Consider the following 19,464-nt stretch of genomic DNA (forward strand, 5'->3'; position numbering starts at 1 on the left):
GCCCTTTTAGCATGCCACACTGTATGGCCTTAGTCCATTAATAAGTTCTGCTTTTAAATAATTCCCCTTTCCTTCTATAATTAGGGATTAAACATGCAGAACAAAGGCTGAAAAGGAAAGCAAAACTGTCTAGAGTTTTCTGCCAGCTCTTACCAGTTTCATGCCAAGGCCTCTCTCTCCCTGAGAGGACAGCTGACCTGGCCACCGACTGTGTGTTAATTGCATCTCTGGCCTTGCTTTGGTCCTCTGTATTCCTGTACCAAGGCACCTGATCTCAGGAATGCGTAAAGAGCTTAACATTTGCTAGATTAGAAATTATATAATAAGCTTGGTGTGTGTTTTACCATGTGATGTTGACATAACCATTAGGTCAATAAATAATGTGTTTATCTTACAATAATTGATCTATAGCAACTTCCAAAGCAATGATAAAAGGGTGGAAGAGTTTTTATGTGTGTGTGTGTAGGTGTGGGTCGCTGTGTGGTGTGGTCGTGGCGTGTGGCGGCGTCATGTTCTGTCTGTATGTGTTCGCTGCTCCTGTCAGTACAAGCACACGTGCCTTAGCCATGTGTATCTGATTAAAGTCATTCAGCATGTCTTAAGGAGTGTGTGTGTGTTTGTACATGTTGGATTAGTTGAGCTAATGTCATCTTACCACATCTTGACATCATGTGGGCGACCCGTTCGATGTTTTCAAAGTATTGTTGATCCATAATAGCAGACTTTAGACAATGACTCACACCACATAAATCTATTAACTTACTGTATATGTATACAGTATTCTAAATAACAATGCTTACATTTTTACATCATTGGACAAGAAATCAAAAATACATTAGAACATTTTAATTAGCCCTAGAAGAAGCCTATTCTACTGATTGTGCCAAACAGGATTGCAAAGCATTCAGAAGATGACCTTGACATGATTTGCCTGCTGTTCTACAGTATATCAGACTGTTATTATACCACACAATAATATCATTTAAATCTCTAATAAATGATAGAGATAGAGAGAGATGTAAAGCCAAACTCCAAGGCTGTTTAGTGAAAGGATGTGTGTCCTCTGTGAGTGTAACTGGAGGCAATCAGTCCCGCCCTTTGCTCATGCAACAAAACCCAACACCATGAGAAATCTGTGGAGAAGTGAAACATGTGAAAAGCTAAAGCTTCACGTTATCTTATGCTAAGATAAGTCTTGTCACACCTCTCAGTTATAGCTCCTCTCTTTTCTGAACATATGCAGTGTGGGAAGTACCATCTCTTAGTGAGGTACAAATCTCTGGTCAGAGAAGATGGGAATAGTTATAATCCTTGCTGGGAAAGGTCGGATGCTGGCTGTTGAGTGAGTTGGAGCTACGGAGGGAAAAAAAGGAGTAAAGAGGAAAATGATGGAACCAGAAGGAGAAAGAGAGACTTAGTGACTGATTGCTCATGTGTGAAGATCAGCTCTATGGGGAATCTGCCTTTGAGATATTTAACTGAGCTATTTGATTAGAGGAAATGAGCCCACTTACAGTAATTGGATGCACTGAGCTCTCTCTATCCCAACCCTTTTTTATACCATTTCTTCTCCATCTGTTTGTGTCTCTCTTCCCATGTTCACTGAGTAAATCGCTCCTCATAATGAGCAGAAGAAAAACCACAAATATAATCCTGTCACAAAGCAGTGTCTGTGTCCAAAATGATTAGTAATTCTTTTGGATTCATCCTGCATAATCTATGTGGTCTGTAATGACTAACTTGACGCATCAAACAATGTGTATTACAGTTAGTTAGTTAAAGCTTCTTTCTTGGTCTTGTCTCAGGACGTAAAGAATGTGAAAAGCCTCCTGCTCTAAATTAGATGCTGTAGAAAAAGAAATATAGGGTAATTTGGCCCAATCTTAATGTCATATAAAGGCAAGGCGTGCAATCATGGCTCTAAACAAAGAGAGAGAATGCAGCACATCTTAATAGCATTCATGCAACCCAAACTCTCTCTCCCTGTCTTTGTTTCTTGTTGGCATAAGAGAAGGGATAAGATATTCAGCTCCTAGCAAGTTAATGTTGCTATACTGCAGTGGCGTGCCCAGTCCACTTGGTGGCACTCTGGTGGCATCCTGAAGACAACACAATGAGTGTGTGCTTGCAAGTGTTCCTGATTCGTGTGTCCCAGTGTTTTTCTGGCTATATATGGCTCTATCTGCATTCTTATGCCTCTGTGCAAAATCAAGGAGTGGGCTACCTGAGCTGATAATAACATTCCCATGATGCACCATGCAGCTCGGTACAGTACCCGCTTTACAAAATTGGCATTGTGAAATGGAGGGCCACTTCTCACAGCGACTGTTAATGTTTTCCCAGCCTCAGCGCAATTTATCATGCAATGCAACAAGGCATAATTTATATTTAAGCTGTTAAGTATTTTGGAGAACTTGAATTTACTTATTTTGTTTTGTCAGGCAACTCACAAGCAATCATAAATGCATAGAATAAAGGGAAAAGCTGAAGCTGAAATGGTTGGAACTCACAACTTGATAAATGCTTTCTGCTATCTACAATAATAGTAACACATGTGCAGTGTGCTACAATCAAGGAAAATACCTCTGCGATACATATAACCTCTGTGACGCATATGATGAAACTGTAGTGTGTGTGTAGTTGTTTTGTAGTTGGATTGCTTTATATATTTATGTATAGCTAAGTATAACTAATAATTTGTCCTCCCCCTTTTTTTACCTTTCAATACAAGGAGTTACTAAATATTAGGTCCAATTTCGGTACAACAAAATGAGCATAGATACCAGATTTTTCTTCTAATTATGTGTGTTGTATGCATTGGAGGGTTAGTATATTGTTTGTTTGTTTATCTTTACATGAATTCAGACTTCATGGTAACATTAACTTAACTTGTAACTTAAAAAATTAGCTTAATCAAAGTTCAAAGTCAAGTTTAGGGTTGCACTGGTCTCCTAAAAAACTGTTTTTTTTCCATTATCCATATGTCTGAGTTTCTGTCAATAGAGGTAGATAGGTAATAGATTTCACCTTGTTCCCAACTGTTCCCCTTTTCTCTTTCAGTTTTCCAACCAAACTCCTAGTGGTTTTGTAGCAGAGTTACAGCTGCTTCTTATCCCTGATTTATTTATTTTGCCTCTAATTTTAGGCTTTTGTGGAGCCAGGTTAAGACAGGTCAATTCATTAGTGTTTAAATGAGTGAGGTGCTTAAGCCCTTTTGTCTGCAGAGTGCTTAGCCATTTATGGAACATGCTGCCAGTGAACCGGCTATGGTGTTGCATTAATGAGGCCTTAAAGAACACCTTTGTCTTGATTTTAAATTGACAGCAGCAGCGCTATAAGGTAAACAATGTTTTGTGTGTGTAACTCTTTGGGTGCATACAGTGCTTTCAATAGAGACCATCACACAAGATTCAAGTTTTTTTGCTTGTGGTCATTCCCACAATTTCATCCTATGCTTCCATCATCATTTGATCATGACTCCATTTAGTTTCCGACCACAGTCGCGACCTGTTATTTTACTTCAGATCATTACCATGCTGCTTTTTAACGACTTTGTCTCTCAACTGACCTCACATATTGTAAATCTTAAATTAGCTGCTTATCTGTGAACAAGATGAAGGCAATACATATTAGCTGAATGGCAAGATAAAAACAATATTTTTTAACTGCAAAGATTGGGTTATTATTGGGAATAATCAGTTTATTGATTATATATTGCTTGCAGTCGCATAACTGGCCGTGACACTTTAAGTCTGTCTGACATTTTCCTGTAACATTTGCTCTAGGTCATTGTTGCTTAAATGTACAGTCTGTAATTTTCTGCTGCTTGGCGGTCTCTCACATAAAAACAATAACAAAAGACAAGTTTGATGATGTCATTAAGTAGCGAGGGATTGTGGGAGTTGTTATCTTCATTGTTAAACAACCACCATTGCTGCTGAAGATCTGACGTGATCATAAACAGTATAAAATTTGTGGCAGAGCTTCTGGGTCTTTGGAGTGAAGCCAATGCGGAAATGTCTTACTGCATTCTTTTCAATGACCAGCAGGGGCCAAATCAGATTGTATTGAGTCTTATGGAGGAATGACCCTTCTCACTTGACCTTTTACCTCAGTAAACATCTCCCTTGTGACACATTCACTAGTCATTGTTAAGAAAGGACTGCGATGTAAATTATACTTCTCAGCAAACATTAGTATTTCATTATGTAAGATTTCATTATAAGCCTTTTAATGTTACAGAAACTGAGTTATCAGAAGACTCCATTTTATTCAGTTCATTAAAGTATTGCTCACTGTAGCCATACTGACATTGTTAGCACTTAGAATAAATGTTTTGCGTCTCTCTCCACTTCATGTTCAATTCAGCTTACAGTATTCTTGTTTACATTTCATGCTCCTTACAGTATCTCAAGTTGTACTGATGCAATTCATTCTCTGTTCCTTCATGGATAGCTGGGCTTTTCTTCCTGTTGATCTGTAGTGGTTCCAGCTCCATTTTGCTAAGGCTTGTGTGTAAGGAAAGCCAACTTGCCTTTCTAGAAAGAATGTGTAGTTCAGTAAACAGCCAAATATATACAGATGGAATGGAATAAATAAAGTTTGGCAGGAGGAAGGGAGATCTATTTATTGTGTTTTAGAAGTTTAATCAGTTTTGACCAAATATTCTTTTGAGTCTTGCACAGAAATGTATAATTTCTTTTTTTTTTTTAATGCAACTGTGGGATTTTATTCATTGGCAATCACAGCTACTCAGTTTTTCAGTTTTTGTGTTTTGTTTATGTATCTCACAGGTGAGGAAAATACTAATTTAAAAAGATAAATATAATGTATTACAAATATTGAAACTGAAGATATATATTCTACATAAGTGTATACTAGGATCAAATGATTCAAAAGCAATAAACAACAAGATCAAACTCCTTACATTGTATATAACAGTTACCACACCATACCACAAGTTAAACTTAAGAAACACATACTTTCCAAACTGTGATCATCTTATAAAACAGTGCACTGTGTAAACAGCACAGGAACCTGAGTTGTCTGTTTGTTTGGCATTGAGCGCACAGTCTGTTTTTTTTATCTCTTAAGGTCAGTTTCTGTAAGGTTTTATTTATGTCAGTACATATGTGGCTGTATATACAGGTCTTGTACACTAAGGTGCACACACGTTTTTTTTTGTCAACTTGTCATCTTGAGCACGAAAAGAGATGGAGAAAAAGATGAAGCTGGGAAAAACATACTCCTGATTTGAAGGTTCTCTAACTCTATTTTGCTCTGCTCTGCAGCTGCCATCACTCATCAAACAATTTCACTCAGCCTTCCTCCTCCACAATGCCTCTGTTTCTTTCTCTGTTTGGCTGTGCGTGGCATAACAGAAATAAACTGTTGAAAGAAATTATATTACCATGTGTAGCAATATCCAACTTCAAACTTTAAGCATGACAATAATAAAACAGAAATGTTGATAGCAGCAGGAAGTGTCACAGGGTTACTCAGTGAAGTGGAGTGTGAATGAATGCAGATGTAGTGACCCTTTACTATTACTAAAATTCTGCAGGCTGGAGAATAAGGTGCAGAATAGGTTATAAGAAGAGACTTGCTCTTATTTTTAATTTCCCCTGCTTTGTAATATGTTATTAACTCAGCTAAACTAAACACTACTACAGTAATACCACCCTATTTTTGGTATACTTTTATTGTGAAAAATCTGCATGTTTTTAGCTTCGTTATCTGTAACTTACTGTGACGTTAAAAAAGAAAAAAGATCGAATCAGTGATTCCTAAAAGTTTTCCGGTTATTACGAGACACAGCAACAGTGTGATGAAACCGGTGTTGTTGTTGCAATGGAATGAATGCTACTGAAGTAGTTTGCCATGCCATGTGAGCATTATACAGATGTACAAGTAATGTTGTGTTTTTTCCTCCATATTTTCCTCCAGCCTTTATTTGACGAAGGTTGGTATTTGCTTCAATATGTTTTTGTTGACAGTTGTATACTGTGTACTGTTTTATAGTTATCTACACTGTATCGCACCTTCCTTTAAGGACTCCCACTCTATATTGACAGGATGCCTATTTAAGCCAAAGTTAAAAGGAGAGAATAAAAGAAGAATCAATGGTTATATCCAGTAAGACAGAGACTGAAAATTGACATTTTGTTGAAAAATGGTCTTGGTTCAAGAGTTGCAAATGAGTTGCGTAAATGGATTACAATAATATCTGCAAATGATTAGGGTAAAGGACATATCCTCCATCACAACCACCAGCAAGTCCCAAGATATAGAGTATAAAGGATTATACTGTTAAGTAGGGGTACTAATGTTACACAAGAGATAAATACTCTATGAGCCCTTCAGCTCCCAACCCAGTCCATTTCTATGTAAAGACACTGCATGAGCTATCATGTAGTGTTTCAGTGTGTCTTAAAACATTATTTTAGAAAGGATTTGACCTTCAAAAAACTAACAATCCTGGAAAATATATGTTTTTTGTTGATTTCTAGCCCTCGTCTCTGATAGAGTGGCTCGACTGAGATTTCATTAGAAACTAATACAAAGGTACTGAATTGAAAAGAGCGGCTTACTTCATGCGAGACAAAAGAGAAGAGAAAGACAGAGATGTCTCAGAAAGTACAGTCAGACAAATAACTTCTCCTTGGCACTTTTACAGTCTTACCTAACACTAAAGTAAGTTGCGTGATTGAACCGAAAATTTACATTCAACCCATGAAAACCCGTTTTCTACCAGAGATTTGAAAAAGATACTCTCGAAGAAATCAATGTCTACCCATTAATGTTTCCGTAATGAGCTTTCATTTTGCTTTGTGAGTTTGTTCTACAGACGGCCCCCGGTCATTTGAGGGGAAACTGTCAAAGTTCAGCCTCAAAACATTCCCAGTGATTTTAAAGGTTTTAATCAGTGTTTGATCAAGCCATGTTTGTTGGAAGATTCAACTGCTGTTACGGTGGGAGCAGAGAGTACGTTGGAAGACCTTCCCTTGGCTGTTACAGTTCTAAATGCTGCTCTTGCCGAGGGTTCGTATTGACATTACACCACTGGGTGTCTAAGATAAATTAAAAATGTGTATGTCATGTGTAAAATTCATATATTGCTAAAAGTCAAATCATATTCCCGTAGTGAAAACAACATCTGCAGTTTAATTGGCTCAAACTCAGCTCAGATTTATTTTAGTGATAGTTCATAGCCGCTATTGACTTAACCAATTTGAGGGTCCACAACTCATGCAGTCCTTGGGATTTACTATTAAACAAAGTAGTTTTGACACTGTTCATGATAGGATGCATTTCAATTACTCTCATACTCAACTCGGTAATAATAACAATATGATACAGTACTTGTGTAGTAGAAGTGTTTTTTCCTGCCCCTCAATGAAAGAGGTCAGAGTGCAGGGTCACAACCCATCATGTTAATGTGCAGGACACACTCAATGTTCCTCCTGAACATTTGCTGTTATGTAATTTCAGTAATGAACCTTATCCCACATCCTTTCTGAACTGTGGTTTGCTCTCATAAATGAGTACTTTGGACTGTGTAGACACACACACACACACACTCTCTCTCACTCCTCTACTGAGAGATTATCCTAATTTTTTCAGGGCTTTAAGCTGTTGTGTGCTTCCAGTGTGAAATGTAATTTCCTCTGGGGCTTCACACTGTAACAGAGACAGTCAATGAACGGCAGTAACGGAGAGTACGTTTTGAATATTGCTGGAATGAAGAAAAGACAAGACTAAAAATGCTGTATTACTAGGTCGTTTGGTGCTAATTGAGACACTACAGGGTACAGTACTATTGCAAGAATAGTATAGTAGTAAGAATGTGATAGTTCAGATGGTGGAGCGAGTTGTCCATTAATCGTAGCATTGCTGGTTCAATCTCAAATCGGCTACCAAGATGCTCCTGAGCATTCATTCATGATACATCACTTTGTATGTATTGGTAACTGAAGCGAAAGCGACAAAAAAATGACAAAAATCATCAAAACGTTCAGTCTCAGTGATGACACTGCGTTTATTTGCTGGCTTAATTTAAGTTTAAGTTAAGTTTAAGAAAACCTTGATAAAATTGGATCAAGATCATTTCAGCAACATCCTTCTGACGGAACTGATCGTTTAGTTTTAACCACTGCAACAACTTTCTACACCTGAAAGTCTGACTGCTTGAGTTTTACATGCAGGAGTTTGACTCATAAAGTCTTTTAGAGGGGTCATTTGGAGTTTGGTTTTTTTTCTCTTGCACACATTAGTGTGTGATTTTGTACTGAGCTGTGACTTCTGCCAAACACATCATAGCGTACATACTTAGGCTGAACGAATACAGTGTAGACAGTGATGGAGGACTCACAGCTGCAACTGCTTTGCTGCTTTTGTGTAATGTATAGAGGGTGCATAGAGAGTCTTTTTAACACACACATAGGTGAACTGTTGGACAGCTGAAACGTTCCAGACTGTCTGGAACCAAGGGACAATGTACTTGTACCTCAGTACTGTATCACAGTATTGCAGTTTTGATGCCACTATTGCTAACATTTCACCAGAACTGTGTGAGTGTAGTGCAGGCTGCCCCTGAAAAAGAGCGCATCCGTCCAAGTGAAACTACTCTGGTTAAAGAAATGTTTTAAAAAGATGTATCAGGATGTATTGCTTATCAAATCATTGTCTGGCCTCTTGTGTTAAAGTCTTTCTATTCACAAGGTTTGGGTTATAAGGTTAGAGAGAAGAGAGTAACGGTGGAGGACAAAAGAGACAGTAGAGGCAAAGGAAGTGAGAGCGAATAAAACAGATGAGACAGTTGATATGTACATGCACTCTTCAAAATACAGAGATTCCACCCACGTCTTGGTCGATAGGATTTAGAGGACTGCAGAAGTATGTTTTGTTTATTCTATTTTTTCATTTATTATTTCTTCTTCATTAAGCCTAAAACACTGAGCACCAGTCAGTTATCATGCAACACATGAGATTTTCTATAATGAGTAATTTTATGCTTGTGTCTTCTAGTCAAAGCCCTGTCAATTTAGTTTGTGAAGCACAAAATTACCTAGAAAAATAAAGCTTTGAACTATTGATTCATTCCTTTGCTTTTGGGTGTGCTTTGAATTATTTGGTAGACAGCAGCGCAGCAGTCAGACTAACTGCATATTCAGGGGTTGGTATGAGATGTGTTTTTGTTGGGGGTTTCAAACTGTTATGTATTATGATTCGTAATTGTGTGCTATTTTTCCAAAAGCCCGTTCTATTATCTGGGCCTTTCTGTATTGAATAATAAGTAAAACAGTATCATAGAAAAAAGTCACTGATTCATTCATATTTCAGTTGTTATTGTAAATTACAAAATTAATCAATTATAAGGAATAGAAATAAATAGAAATGCACATGGAAACAAACTAAATGTAAATTAAAATTACTACATAACTAGAAGTGTAGAGCATGGCCTATATATTGTCTCAAAATAAAAAATATTTATTTTACAAGTTTCACAGATGTACTATTAGTAGTAGTATTTAGTGTGATTACACTATGTTACATTGTAGAGATGTTCCTGCTATTTGGTCCAATTCCTGGCTACCATCCAAATTGCAGTGCTAGGAAAGCATAAATAAGAATACTATATATCACATCATAAATCTTTGTGTGCTAAAATGTTTGTTAGGTTTTTATATCCCATAATATACACTGGTGCGCAGCAACAAAAAGCTGCTTTGGCACTTTTGGAAGCCATGGCTATTGCTAGACCAAGACCAGAAGGATCCTGATGGATATGTCAAACACAAGTTTTAACAGGGGTATGTAAACATCTATTTCCGGCTAATTGGAGAAGTGGAAATTAGGTTTATGGAGGTACGTGCAAATTCTAAATGAGATGTCACACAAAAATATGCTTTCGCAGGCAAGGACTTTGTTCTGTTTTTTGTTTCTGAATCTATGCAGAGTTACATGTATCTGGCCCCTGATGTCTAGATACGATCTCCCAGCAGTTGGTCTTGCAGAGCAAAAACACTTTTTTGTCCAGAGGCAAAATGATAATGACTCTAATGCACTTATTATGGGCCTGTCTATGTCTGAGAATGAGGTGAGTGTTACCTGTGATTTTCCTGGTTTTCAGGATATTTTGAACAATCTGGACCCTCCGGGAACTGGAGAGTTGGACGACGATGACCTCATGTTGGATGTGGACCTCCCAGAGGATGGCTTGCATGGTTAGCACACACATACACACACAGACGCACAACACTGTAATGCAATTGCAGTTATCCTACACAGGATTTAAATCAAATGCTTCAGTTTCATTGGCTGAAGGTTGCACATTATTTTCATATAAGCGGACACCTCCAGCAAAATTATTCTGATCATAATTGTAAATTAATGCATTACCAAGGTCTGAGCATTCTATTTCCAGCAATATCCTTTTATGGTATATAATTGCTTGAATAAATTGTATCCTGCCTTGCCTTAAGTGAAGATTTGCCTCTGCAACATCCATTCAAATCTTTTAATGGACACCTTGTTGTCTATTATGCGCTGTTACTCTTTTAATATTTGGCTGCTGAAGCGTTATTAAATTACAACTCCTCCACTGCCACACAACTGGCCTTGAATGACAGCAAGGCAGCTGACTTGGAGAAGTGTTCAGCCAGCTGTCTGCCTGGCTCTGTTTATACAAACAGATGCACACACAGGTATGGTACCAACACAGCCACAGAGTTTACATTGATTGCCTTGACAACAGCAGCATGGCGTTAATATGATTAGTTTATTCGCGTACTATTCTACATACACCACCCACTCTCATCTTGATACCATATCTTTTGAAGTCTTAGAAGTCTTCTGTGTAACCCATTTTCATTTTGTAAATGTAATCAATTGCCAATCAGTAAAATAGCTTCTTTGTAGTTTTGAAAGGTAATCAGGACATATATATTATATTACCATATAATGTAACGGTGTTGATAAAGTTATTATTGATTCATCAAATAGTGTTGGCCACATATATGGAAAGAGGAAGTGAGAGGGAAAGACAGATTGAGGAATACTGACCTCACCCTGCATGAAATGTAATACATTTTCCTGGTCACCATTCCTGACTGTGTTTGATGCACTTATTTACCGTGGAAGGACTCTTGACACCACAAAATGCAATATATAGAGGGGGTACGTATGCTTACATGGGCACATATAAGCATATGGATAAGCACAATCACATGCACCGACACTCATTTACACACAGTCACCATTAAAGCAGCGACAGCCCTGCAGTAAATCCTACCTTTATGTAGGCCATAATGTTCAGCTTTTCTTAAAGCTGTTTTAGGGAAGTGTTGATTCAATTTATCGTCACGTTGGAGGCTGTGGAGACTGAGAGGTGTTTAATATATTATATAATTAAATATATATAGGTGAAATATTGAGGCTACCCTTGCTGATATAAAGCCTCCAAAATGACTGTAAAGTTGAATCAGCACCTCTCTAAAACAGCTTCAACAAAAACCGAACATTATAACCTTTATAAAGGTAGAATTTATTGCAGGCCCGTTGTATTAGACTGCATTAGCTTTAGCTTGGTGTACCTATTAAACTTTCAACTGGGTTTAACTTACTATGACAGCTTTACACCCCTGATACCATTATTTAGTCTGCAAACAGTGATATCCTTGTTTTTGAGAGACAGGAGACAGAGAGGGAGGGAGAGGAATGTTCACTCCAGAGGAATGTGAATTGGAGTGTCCTACTCCTTTTTGGGAAGAGGCCATATTTATAGCGCTCTATGTCATGGCCAGAGCTAGTGTCACGAGAGGCAGAGAGAAAGCTAGGCAGGCCGAGGTGTCCATTTAGACCCAGCCCACGGGGCAGGCCCTCAGACGTGGGATAGGGAAGGGTGTTTCCTCCCTCCCTAAGACACCCTGATTCTGCCACAGAACAGGAAGAGGGGAAGAGGATTTAAAAAAAAAAAAGAGAAGGGTAGAAGGGGCCTTGTAATATTTTCTTCCAGTTGTTGGGTCCCGTGACAGGAGAGAGGCCCCCAGCTTTTCTCCCTCGTCCGCCTCAGCTGGTGACTTCCTTGCTTGGACACAAACCAGTCACCTCAGCTGCTCTCTCAGCACCATACCACCGCCACCACAGTCATCTCTCCCCAGCTCCAGTTCCTAGGGAGTTCCCAGAAAAACAAGACTGTCAACAAAGACAAAACCAGGCAGGGTGGGAGCTGGGTCTGCGTTCTCTCTCTGGCCCTTTAACTGCTCACCAGTTGGCTGGACAAGGAGTCATTTCTCTCCACTCTCCGTCTAAGTTTCTCTGCCTTTATGGATTTTTCCCCCAAGTTGGAATATATTCTGGTTGTATTACTTTTCAGAGGACATTTTTCTGGGCAGAAGAGGAAAAGTTATTGGGAGTGCTAAATTTCCAAATCAGAATGAAACAGACTGTCTGCTCCTGTGTCATGTGGTGACACTCAGGGTAAAGTATTTTAACTGCTACTGCTGCATTCCTTGGATTGGGTCTTTCAATTTGCCAATATTTCTTTATCTCTATTTTTCTTTCTCTCTTTCTACCTTTTCTCTCAGTCGAAAAACTATCTGGCATATAGAAATTCAAGGGTCCTTTTGATTTCCTGGGGGTCGCGCTCTGTTAGTTGTCAATTTTGTTGCGGTCATGGTTCATTTCACAGCTATATGCCATTGAGTGTTGCCAAATACTGTGTCCTTTTACCTAGTTGAAAATGAAATGGCCTGTCACCGTGTGTGAGTGTGTGTTTGCATTTTATGGGGGAGGCAGTTGAGAGAAATAGAGAATGAGATGGATCAGATCATGATTTATATGCAGATATTTCTGAATAGAGTATTTGAAATATACAAAGCTGGTTTCATTATCACAAGATATGAAAAATTGACTCATAGTCTTGCAGTTTGCATGTATGTGTGGACCTTAGAGTGGTAGCAGAAGACATAAACAGACAGAGAAAAACAAATACTGCTCATCTTCCACTGCAAACGTGTACTAGTTTCACTTCAAATAACTGCATCTGCATTGCATCTACAGTATGTTACAAATGATACATTTCAGGTCAGGCGCCATGTATATGCTCTTTTATTCATCACTTGCATCCTCTCTTTTTCTAACATGCACTTAAAGGTCCAGTGCCACCAAATCCTACACACTGATCCTTTAAGGTTCTTTACTTTGGCTCACTGTGCTCTAAATTCTGCTTGTATAGACTCTGACAGGATGTCCCACATTGAGCGCTCAGAGAGGGCCGGTCGGCAGGGGCAACGGCGTAAGCACCACCGCTGGAGTGGACCAGATCACTTCCACAATGATAGCAGGTTAGTTAGGCTTGCAAGTTTGAAGAAAATTTTGCCAGAAAAGTTGGAAGTAGAAATGTAAAAAGTAGAAACGCAATAAAGCCAACATAATTTTGTTTTTCTGTCCGTCGATTCTGACTTTTTCTCTATTGGTCTAATTTGTCTCCATCTCAGGGCCCATGTCTTCCAGCACTATGATGGTCTCAAGGCTTCAAGGATCTCTTCACGGCCCGTCCTCTCTGAAGGCAGACAGCAAGGCTACATGGCGATGCTGGATGAACTCACACTCGAACACATGACTCAGGATTGCAGCTCCCTCAAGAACCAGCTGCTCAGGCTCAAAACGTTACTACAGGTTCGACCCACGTTCTTTTCAAGAAGATGCTAATGAACAAAAATGTGTGTGCATGTTCCAAAATGTGCATATAATTACACACATACACAGAGAAGAGCAGCACATACATATGTTAAGTACATGCATACATGTGTTAAGTATGCATTGTTTGTCATCCTTCTAATGCTGTTGCATCACGCTTTGAAAACACATAACTTACAGATCATGTCACCACTCACTGGCTTTTGTTAGTCGTATAATGAGGCCACATACTGGGAACTGTTAGGATTCTGGGTTTGATTTCAGCTGCTGTTTTGTCTATTAAATACAGCTTTATATTAGTTTGCCAGAGGGTTAGATTGAATAATCTTCATAAGCTTGCCAGGAGTAAACTGCATCACTGTCCTCAGGTGTTTAGCATGAGCAACATGAAAAGTATTTTCTGACAAAACTGAACTAAGCTTGTTTTAACTGTTAACGTGGTTCCACTTTAAGTATTTAAAGGTTTTTAAATATTGAATTACATCGGTTTAATAAATCCTGTCATCACACAGCGCTACTGCACTGAATGTACTTTATATAAACAGAAAGATGATAAGACAGATGTTTAGAGGTAAAGATATATGGAGGTTTTGCTAGTGGTATTAATGTGCTGTGCCAGTCTCACAGCCAGTTTTTTCAAGTTATTAGATGTTCTGGGCCTCCTTCTATTTTTCTGTGTTATGCTCTTGTGAAACTGATCACTTAATAGATCCTTCTCTGTCAGTTTGTCAGTCTGAGAAATCCATTTAACGTGAAGAAAAGAGGATAACGTGGGGGAAGGAGAAGAGATAAATAAAATATGTCAGCTATAGAAATGTGCACTTACATACAAGATGACGGCACAAAACCCACACTCCTACAAAACCCACAACCCCATCTAGGAAACTGCCAAAATGCACAGAGGCACAAGCACTTCACACAGCACACTCCGTTAAATGAAATTATCTTGAATGCCTTGACTCAATTTACCCTCAACAGCATAAAAAGGATATTTAAGTTTGCATTTGAAGCAGATTTCTCTGAAATGTGTTCATTGTGTTCACTTCAATTAGTCAAACTATTTGGCTGTATAGCCTCAAGAGGGGAAATATTTCTGTTCTGTTCTATCTGCCCATTAGTAACTCTATTCTTGTGTTGTTTTTTTAGTATGATGTTAAGCTCAAGGAAGCAACTGTAAAATTAGCCTCCAGTCTTGCTGAGTCCTAATTGATCTTTGCTTTATTGTGCCAACAGTCAGACATCCAATGCAACTCTGTTTATAAATGCTCCACATGAGCTGAATGAGGAGCTATTGGAAAGTTGATTGGAATAATTGTCAACGACCGTTTGATAAATATTATTAAAAGTACTTAATCTCATAATAAATAATAATTGCAAACATGTTAGGGTTTTTAACTTTTCAAATGTGAACATTCACTTTCTTGTTTACCATTTCAGGTCACTGTAAATTGAATACATTTTTGTGACTCTAAACTAAAGTATGCAATTTCACTACATAGTTTTGGGCTTCTGACTGGCCTTAGTCATTATTTGTCGACATTTTAAACACCAAATACTTTATCAGGCAGTAACTGGGAAAAAAAGGAATGTACTCTTGCTTTGGGATCAGCTCTGCACTTATTTAATCAGCTTCTCAAGTGAAGGAATTCTTTGAATCTATGAATCTTTATGAATCTCTATGAAATAAATGTATTGATAGTTCAAAAACATACTCTGCAACTGTGCATCGGGTATCTAACATTTGTGGGTCGGCAGACTATATGTGCTAAAGAGTAAACGTATTCCACCATAGCAAAATTTTGCTGTTGAGGCATGCCTAAGGCAATTGTCTTTGAGCTAACCGTGTACTCTGTGTGTATCTGTGTGTGCTCGCTTCTGTGCGTGTTTGTTTGTTTCCAGCTTGAGGATACAGACTCTCCAGCAGATGTTCCTGAGGAAATCGAAGACAATACTACTGCATCACAGGTAAGAAACTTTACCTTAGGTTTACAGCAGTGACTGATTGGATATGCTGTATTTATATAGGCAGTGCCCTACAACCTACAGTATACTGTATGTGTGTGTTTTCAGTTGGGGGAGCTGATTAAGGAAGTTCAGGTGCTTAGAGAGGAGCTGAGGAGTCGAGACAAGACCATTGCTCAGCTCACATTGCAGTGTCAACAGCTACAACATCAGCGGGAACAAGTGGTGAGTTTGTGTAAACAGGACTGATACAAGTTAAAAATAAGTAGGAAAATATAGTTAAAGTGTCGCCATTTATTTCCAGGAATACATTGTCCCCCTGCCTTATGTTTGGGACTCTCTGACAGCCATTAAATAGGATGTAGAGCATCCAAATGCACATCCAAAAAACCTCCACATAGGGTTTCGAGTTATGTGGGAGCCAGTGGGAGCTGAGCTCCCAAGAAAGGCGGTAGAATTGTTAATCTGTGGGGGTCGCTAATTCTAATACTAATATTACCAACAACCATTATTTTAGTCACAAATATTGCATTTTTCAGTGTATTGAGTAATTGCGTTGTCCCTTTGAGTGATACGTCTCGGTTGGCATATTTCAGGCTGTTGAAACTGTTGCAATATTGCAGGGAAGTTTCAGGTTGTTGCAATCTACTTGATACAATTGTTGCTAGTAGTGGGCTGTGGGCTGTGTAGTGGGTGTTTGTGTGAGAAAAATGTTTAACCATGTAATGAGCAGCGAAGTCTATCTCTTTCTCTAACGCTATCACCGGTGTGTAGGCTTAGTTAATAAACTGAAGTCAAAAGTTAGACAAAACATCCACACAGTGTACTGATGACTATTGTGAAATAGGTTTGACAATGCCTGGTGAAGATCTGTTAAAAACTGAAACTTTGCTTTGTTAAATTAAATCTGCTGGGAGCTATTAGTACAGTGTGCAGATCTTTTGTCAGCCATTGACACTAGACAGTTTATCTTTTTATTTAGGTAGAGCATGTGAGTTATTTCTGGAATGTCTGTTATAAAGGTTTTTAGTATTTTTAATAGGGAGTCATTAGTGAAATTAGACACAGACAAGATCATCGCTGAGAGGATTGGCAGCTTGTACAAATCATAAATCTATCTCAAATGGCAACAAATGACACCCTTTTTCCTTAAACCCTTGACTTGGATAAGGAAAAAAATATATTTATATGAGGAATGTGGATCAGGCAAGATCTGTAAAATAAACACGTGTGGTTTGAACTTCATGTTACCTTGAAAGAATGTGTATTTGCTTATGAAGGACTGTTATCAAGGAGCTTCAGTTATAGGGGAAATAGCAGCATCCTCTTATATATAATACGATGCAGAGGTCGGAAATATAGTATACGGGTATTCTACATGAAGTATCTACGAATGTGTCTCAAAATAGTCACAACTATGGTAACGCTCATCACTGAGAGAAGGTCAATAAATGAGGCTCACACAGTGTGAATGTCAGGGCAACATGTAGAATATCAATATCAGCTTGTCTTCACTTGTATGTAGCTTGTACAAACAGGCCTATATCAGCTCATGCTCGCTCATAGCTTTCATGTAGCTTTCATGTGCGGCAAGCATGCTGCTTCTCTTCTGGTAGTTCACCCCCTTGACACCAATTCTCTTCAAAGATCTGAGATAGTTAGACATGTCTGGGCACTACTGCCTTCCACTATCTTTTGTTTACACCAATTCCATATTTATCAGATCTTACAAAGAGAAAGCATGAAAAGGAGAAATGGAGTGAAAGAAGACAGGAGAATAAACATAATCACTTGTGCTTCGTAGCATATTGAAGACGATATGCTACAAAGATATAAGTACGTGATAATTGTACAAATCCATCCATTGTCAATGACGACCTACTGTAGTCCCCTTTATCGTAGGTGGGAGTTCACTTTCTCCTCCATGCACTCTAGTGTGTGTACTCACACAGTTACGACTGCGTACCAATAACCTCCGTTCTGTTCGCTTTTAGCTGGCACCATCCTCACTCTAACATTCATTAGTGTCTTGACCAGGCTCCCTTGTTAGCCAAACAACCGTATGCTCGGCTGACATTATTCAAATCCCCGCCATCGAGAAATACTAAATGTCAAAGAGAGGCCTGTCCGCCAGCCTCCCTGCCGCATGCTAGCTCTCCAATTAGAATTAGCACCCACCCACAGGAGGATCTTCAGTCCAGCACAATATTGTTGCACCCTCGGCCTCAACAAGCCAAGAGACTTAGAAAAAGCTTGGACATATTTTCAGATCTGTGCCTGACATTAATGAATGCGGAGGCTGAAAGAGCGAAGATGTTGGGAGAAATAGGAAGAGAAAAAGAGGCAAACAGAGATGTTTTTATGCTGTTGTAGGTTAGGTGAGAGGAATGCTGTTAAGGGTTTCTATTATCATGGCTTCTAATGTCACTGCAAAAGAGGACTAAAAAACAATAAAGCCAATTTTTTTTCTTCAAAAAACAACCCATGGGGGCACATAATACATAAGGCTGGGATCAGTTTAATGTGCTGACAATCCTTGAATTTTTGGTTGTGAGAAAATAACAATTAGAACAACACTGGTTCAGAGTCTGTGAAGATTGATATTCAGAATTTAGAAAAGCTAAAGGCTACTGTGTGTCCATGAAATTGAGATAATAGTGGAGTTGGTAAAAGAGTCAGGTAAACAGAAGGAGGTGTGAAGTGTTACAGAGAAACTGCTGAGAGACAGAAGGGGGGAACACTTGACTGAATTGAACATAATGGAGTAATGAGAAAACAATAGAGGAACTGTGTGTGGCAGGGAGAAAGTCTATTCCGGTATACTCTGTGTGTGTGTGTGTCTGCATTGGGTTGAGAGGAGATAAAGGGAAATAAAATGAAATAATGGGGGAGAGAAAAGTGGAGCTATCAAAGATAGAAAACTGATTTCTCAGTCTTACTTTTTGAATGCTGCTTCCACTGCTGTTGAGGCAGACTGCTCATGATTATGCGTTCTTATTTGAGCCGCATTGAAGTTTTCACCAAGGCTGCCAAACATGAGCAATGTTTCTCAGCTGTCTCGAGAATCGCTCATCCAAACTACTTCACACTCGACACTGCACTTCCTTAGGTTCTCAGCAATATACCAGCCAAGTGTGAAGTCGATTGAATGAATGGTTGTCGAGAACATTGAAAGACAGACAGACAGACAGACAGACTCCTTCTATATTAGTTGAATAAGAGAGAATATATGAGATTTGGTACTAAATTCTTTAAAAAAGTTCTACCAAATGATTTAGTGCACATCTTTAGTCCCTCTGAGGTTCTATTTCAATATTGGATTGAGTTTAAGAAAGGCACTTCACATGTATTACTCATCAGGTAGTCAGTGAAAGTGGTTTGTCAGTAAAGGTTTTAACAGATGAAAAAGGTGGTAATATCCAGTGAACATCTACTGAAAGTAAATGTCAGTGAGTTTAATTTACCGCATGATCTTTAAATAACCATGTAAGGGTAATTCTACCCATTTACAACCTGGGCTTTATTTCCCATGATTTAGCCATCATGCCTGTCAATCCTAAAACTGTGTGATAATCTGCTGACTTCTTCCACATTTGATCTGAAGAAATACAGGACAGTATTTCATTGCTTCTGCATAGAAAATAAAATAAATACATTTTTAAAAAATGCCTTTAGTTTTACCAGCCATGTGCAGAAGGTTGTTGATTGAAGTTTTTTTTTTGTCTGTTTTATCATGTGAATATACCTGATATTTTAAATGAGTATTTTATGTGACAACCATGTGGATGGCTTTGCTGTTAG

At 38.6% G+C, this 19,464-nt stretch overlaps 1 protein-coding gene across 4 annotated transcripts in view; it reads left to right on the forward strand.

Moving 5' to 3' along the window:
* ccser2a (coiled-coil serine-rich protein 2a) overlaps window positions 1-19,464 on the forward strand; it is a 56,586-nt gene that overhangs the window by 18,126 nt on the left and 18,996 nt on the right. For all 4 annotated transcript variants that reach the window (XM_035663412.1, XM_035663413.1, XM_035663409.1 and 1 more), the window contains exons 4-8: window positions 10,133-10,226; window positions 13,238-13,346; window positions 13,500-13,680; window positions 15,601-15,666; window positions 15,772-15,888. In XM_035663412.1, coding sequence (XP_035519305.1) covers window positions 10,133-10,226; window positions 13,238-13,346; window positions 13,500-13,680; window positions 15,601-15,666; window positions 15,772-15,888 — 567 coding nt within the window. The remainder of the gene's footprint in view (window positions 1-10,132; window positions 10,227-13,237; window positions 13,347-13,499; window positions 13,681-15,600; window positions 15,667-15,771; window positions 15,889-19,464) is intronic.

This window comes from Morone saxatilis, unplaced genomic scaffold (assembly GCF_004916995.1).
Source record: "Morone saxatilis isolate NCDOM2014 unplaced genomic scaffold, NCSU_SB_2.0 Contig19, whole genome shotgun sequence".
Lineage (NCBI taxonomy): Eukaryota > Metazoa > Chordata > Actinopteri > Moronidae > Morone > Morone saxatilis.